A 2,305-nucleotide genomic window follows, 5' to 3' on the forward strand; every position below is an offset into this window, starting at 1 on the left:
ATGGAGGTTTTAATTATGCGTTTTAGCCCCGAGGTCACAGAGGTTTCGGATATCAGAATATCTTCTATTCAGAGGTATGCAAATGTAAGTTTGAATTGTTTCAAGTCAATCTTGTAAACACGAGGAAAGTAATTCAGATCTGTGCCTTTACAGAGATGTAAATGTGAAAGTTTAACAATCAGAGCTTCTTTATTCATTTATTGCTTGAGTACCTAATAAAGTGACCTCTAATCAATGCTTAATAGCCACCTCTGTGTTCCTGGATGAAATGCTCCTGAGCCACTTCAAACTCTTTCTGCAAACTTTTTATGCAACAAGGATCGAGTCATGTGAAATTTAGTGTCATATGACAAGTCCTCCGCAGCCTTTCCTCACAGGACTACTGCACAAAGTCTCTGTAAAAGTGCAATAAACCTATTTTAAAACAGAGACAGAACTGATGATTTCATGGTTTATTAAGACATACAGGGACATCTTTCATCCTGTAACCATGACGAGAAAGTAAAGGTTTGCTTAATATAATAGAAAATAAGAATTATCGACCGGTGTATGTGTGATGCCACAACTAAAATGAAATAAATTAAAACTATATATACACACACACACACACACACACACACACACACACACGCTAAAACCAGTTACATTATAGACATAATCGTCTCTTTGGTGCATGCATTAGCATGATATCTATGACATTTCAGCTTTCTGAACAGTAAGAAATAGAAATGCTGTACTTGTTCAAACAAGTAAATACTGGAAAGCATTAAAACAGGAAAGCATCACCACCGTTTCCCATTCAATAAGTCGTTCAGTTACAGCACTGTATGTATGACAGTACACGGTCTTGAAGCTGACCCAGGATCAGGCTGAAGTGTTCAATTTGACAAACAAAAGGCGTAAACCAGAGGAGCAAAGACAGTAGTTTTTAAACAAAGCAGCCAATTAATCCATTTTCTTGCCGGCGGCCAGCTTGTCGACGTGTTGAGCGAAGGTCTCGGCCACAATCAGAGGGAAGACCAGAGAGGCATCGGCGTACACCTGAGAACCAAGAACAGAGCCGCTGATCACTTTTCTATTATGATAAAAATCATATTTTTTAAACAATGATGCTGTATTATTGTTTTTCACTAAAGTGAAACCAGACAGTTTTCCTAGTTATGCTTTTCAGTGCCTTGGATGCACTCTGAGTACAAACACTGTGCAGACGCTGCCACCTTGAGGCCAAAATGAGGAACACATCTCCTAGTTGCACCACCATTGACACCATTTTCCCCGTTCTGTTTGACTTGTTCTCGTTCCTTCGTTGTGTGCAAAGAATCTGTTGCTCTGCTTTGTTACCTCGCTGCCATTTCTGGTCAGGTATGAAAATATATCTAAACACTTTGAATGCCCCTAAAACACATTTCACTGGAAAAGAAGGAACTCTCCAAACATGGAACAATGAAAGCAATAAAAACGCAAGTCGCTCAGATCAAACAGAGAGAAATTCTTTGTTATTAAAAACTCACCGGCCACTTCAATTTGCACATCTATTCATACACTGCTGAACTACCGAGATTTACATACAAGAGAGTGATCTCAAACTGGTTTTCGGAACAGGACAATGAGTTCACTGTACTCAAATCACCAGACCACAGTCACCAGATCTCAAACCAGCGGAACGGCTTTGGGATGTGGTGAAACAGCAAAGTCTCGTCAGAAAGCCGACAAATCTGCAGAAATGTGTGATGCTATCCTGTCAATATGGATCAAAATCTGTGAGGATAGTTTCCAGCACCTTGGAGAATTAACACAGTTTTGAAGGTAAAAGGGGTCCAAACCAGCAGAACCAAGGCTTATCTAATAAAGTGTCCATGACTCTATATTAAGCATGACAAAAAAAAAAAGAATTAAAAATTAAAATACTGGTGGCTCCCAGTACCTCCCCCCAGCTTCTTAATAGCACCTATGGTGTAAATGTAAAAGTTCAAGGTGATTTTCAGAAAAGACGAGCTCTGACCTTGAGGTTCAGGTCACTGAGATCCAAACTTACTGCACTTACAGTATGAATTTGAAAATCCCGTGTTCACAAACCCCCTGATAATACCCCATCAACCTTTGACAGCTACAGGTAAAAACCCAGTAATTTAATATACTAGCTTAGCTTCTCAGACATTACTCAGTAGTCATGAAAACAGAAATGTTTGGATCAGTCTGGCCCGCAGTTATACGATCTCAACCCTGCTAACCAACCAACTCTAACCCAGTGGTTCCCAAACTTTTTTTGCTAGGCCCCCCTTTGTTTTACAAGAAAAACGTATGC

At 39.7% G+C, this 2,305-nt stretch overlaps 1 protein-coding gene across 1 annotated transcript in view; it reads right to left on the reverse strand.

The window, feature by feature from the left end:
• Positions 1-437: 437 nt before the first annotated feature.
• The window catches only part of dhps (deoxyhypusine synthase), an 8,032-nt gene continuing 6,164 nt past the window's right edge, over positions 438-2,305 (reverse strand). The window contains exon 10 of the mRNA XM_013911233.1: positions 438-1,075. Coding sequence (XP_013766687.1) covers positions 946-1,075 — 130 coding nt within the window. The 3' untranslated portion in view covers positions 438-945. The remainder of the gene's footprint in view (positions 1,076-2,305) is intronic.

The sequence above is a fragment of the Pundamilia nyererei genome, unplaced genomic scaffold, assembly GCF_000239375.1.
Source record: "Pundamilia nyererei isolate P.nyererei 1_Seehausen unplaced genomic scaffold, PunNye1.0 scaffold00059, whole genome shotgun sequence".
In the NCBI taxonomy this organism is placed as follows: domain Eukaryota; kingdom Metazoa; phylum Chordata; class Actinopteri; order Cichliformes; family Cichlidae; genus Pundamilia; species Pundamilia nyererei.